Source organism: Sinocyclocheilus grahami, unplaced genomic scaffold (assembly GCF_001515645.1).
Source record: "Sinocyclocheilus grahami isolate Dianchi unplaced genomic scaffold, SAMN03320097.WGS_v1.1 scaffold16446.1, whole genome shotgun sequence".
Classification (NCBI taxonomy): domain Eukaryota; kingdom Metazoa; phylum Chordata; class Actinopteri; order Cypriniformes; family Cyprinidae; genus Sinocyclocheilus; species Sinocyclocheilus grahami.
The window spans coordinates 1919-4507 of record NW_015516137.1 but is presented as its reverse complement, the minus strand read 5'-3'; the positions used below and the strand labels follow the sequence as shown (position 1 = coordinate 4507).

The window sequence follows — 2589 nt, the reverse complement described above, 5'->3', positions numbered from 1 at the left end:
GAGTACATTTTCAGCAAATTTTCATTTTTGGGTGAACTATTCCTTCAAGCTAAATCTACGTGCTCCCTCAAACCTGGCCTGTGTAGCTTATATTTGATTACAAAATATAAGAACCTGCCTTGAAACAAATCTTCACTGATGGCTGCACAGTAATATACACTAACAAAAAGCTAGGTAAACTGTTAATTGGTAAACTGTAAACAGCTGCATTCAAAATGAATGCATTCTATGAGAACTATTAAGCCCATGAAATTACACTTTTAATTATAGCTTGATCTAAATCTAGTCTACAACATGGACACAAAACTTACTAAACAGAACTACAAACAAAGCTTAAGTAGAAAAGCACCTCAGTCCAAAAGTAACTGGAAACACGTGACATTTGTATGCAGTGTGATTCTGATTTCTACAGTATATTTGATCTAACGACATAAAACTCATTTATTACTGTCCTTTTGTGGCTGTAGAAAGATGTGAATGACATTCCATGTTATTCACAGGTTGGAGAGCAGAAGGTTGGTTTGTTTGGTGTAGTATGAGGTAGTGCTCCAGTTAGATTGTTACTGCTCCTCCTCGTCATCTTCCTCAGCGTCCTCAGATGAGTCCTGAGGTTTTTCCTTTTCCTGTGTGAAACGGAATCAAACATTTGGAGATGAAATGCATGGAAGCAAAGCTTCTCTCTTGCATGCTATATTTGACATTTACAATGCCATTTTAAATAGGTTTAGCAAGATAGTTTGACCTTTAAATTTGCACATCCATTCTGTGCAACCTGAAATGAAATATAACATTTAAAGAGACAGTTCACCAAAAAAATACACTACCTGGCCGTCAGCAAATTAGAATGATTTGTGAAGGACTGTAAATTCAGCTTTGCATCAAAGGAATTCTTCAGTAACAATTAGTATTTAGTATCTTCATCAGACAACATAAATAAATATTTTCTACTTTTGGAACTGTGGTGTGCAAGCTTTGCTTTTCCTGCTTGAAATTGTTTTTGTGGTTGAGCACCCACATTGAGCTTTTAGCCTGTTGGATGTGCGCACTTTGATTGCAATTTTAATACATATTAAAATAGAAATCTGTTGTCTTGAAAAATAATATTTCACAAGACTGTTTTTACTGTATTTATCATCAAATAAACGCAGCCTTGGTAAGCAGAAGAGACTTCTTTCTATAACACTTTTATTAATTATTTCTAACTTTTGACCAGTTGTGTACAATTACTGCACATTAACTCTCGTGCCAATTATGATTTTCTTTCTTCCATGAATGTTATGCACAGAACTTGATGCTGCAAAAATACACGTTAAATATATTCAACAGGGCTCTGTGCTTTTAATGTATTGGCAAAGCATTCACATCTGCATACTTGCATAAAGTATAGATTTTTTCCATGGTCAATATATGCTGCAAAAATAATATAATATAATATTATTAATATTATAATATGTCCAGATTTGTGTTCCTCAGAAGAAAGTAAATAATTATAGAATTTTTTACACAAACTATTATTTTAATATGTACCTCTTTCTTCGGTTTCCCCTTAGGTTTGCTGCCAGAGGCCGATGATTTCTATTGAACAGAAAATGAAATTAACAAACAAACAATTATTCAAGTGTCACTCAGTTGTATGCAATAAGCCCTCCCAGGCTAAACCATTGGATAAAACCAAGGGCGCTTCTATTTTTTCAAATCATTTTCACAGGCCAATGTGGCATTGCATGGCAAGTGCACAGTAGAGGGAGCCTGTTTCTGCACATGACAACAGATGGAGGGGGCATTGAGTTCACTGAGGACTCTTGAGGCGGGAGCTGACAGTGCATCGCTCAGGGCTAAGTGGCTAACAGCGGGTCACCTGCATTTGGTCGACGGATGAGCTGGCAACGAAAAACCTGCATAACACTATTCATAATTAATAATGCATACGTCTGTGTGTGTTTGCAAACCAGAGACAGCTGTGTTGTACTACTCGGCAATAGTGAGAAAAATAGTGTCTATATTTACATGGCTATGCCATAATCACACAAAGAGACTAATTATTCATAGTGTGAGTTAATTAAAAAGAAGAAGGCTTACTCTCTTGGATGGGCCTTTGTTTTTGCTGCCTTTTGGCCGTCCTCTTGGTCTTTTCGCAGTTGGCAACCCACTCGATTCCTGCAAGAAAACATGTTTATTAAGAAGTTGCCTTAATACAATACTGTAATGTTACTAAAACTGGGGATGCATCAACTATATTGTTACTGCATCATTGAAAAATTAAAAGCCCCATGCATTATTATATTCTTTTCGCTCAGAAAGTAAACTGGTTTAATATTGATCACTAATAATTGATCACTAATAATGCAATATTATATTATACCTTTGGATGTTTCCTTGGTCTTCCTCGTCCCCTTTTCTCAACTCCATCCTTGTTTTTAAGGGAGACTGTTTGTTTCTCTGAATCACTCATGTTTCTTGGCTGTTTAAATGGAAATTAAATTAATTAAACAGCCGCTTTTATATCCAAGGAGATGCAATTTGAATTGATAACATTACTGATTATCTATTAAAGGGGTCATATGATGCTATTTTAAAGATCATTATTTT

The 2589-nt window shown here is 35.4% G+C and overlaps 1 protein-coding gene across 2 annotated transcripts in view; it reads right to left on the bottom strand.

Annotated features, from left to right (window-relative positions):
- Positions 1–26: 26 nt before the first annotated feature.
- LOC107579305 (high mobility group protein HMG-I/HMG-Y-like) overlaps positions 27–2589 on the bottom strand; it is a 4195-nt gene continuing 1632 nt past the window's right edge. For both annotated transcript variants that reach the window (XM_016265150.1, XM_016265151.1), the window contains exons 2-5: positions 2363–2461; positions 2080–2157; positions 1528–1575; positions 27–623 (exon numbers count right to left, since the gene is read on the bottom strand). In XM_016265150.1, coding sequence (XP_016120636.1) covers positions 561–623; positions 1528–1575; positions 2080–2157; positions 2363–2452 — 279 coding nt within the window. In that variant the 5' untranslated portion in view covers positions 2453–2461 and the 3' untranslated portion in view covers positions 27–560. The remainder of the gene's footprint in view (positions 624–1527; positions 1576–2079; positions 2158–2362; positions 2462–2589) is intronic.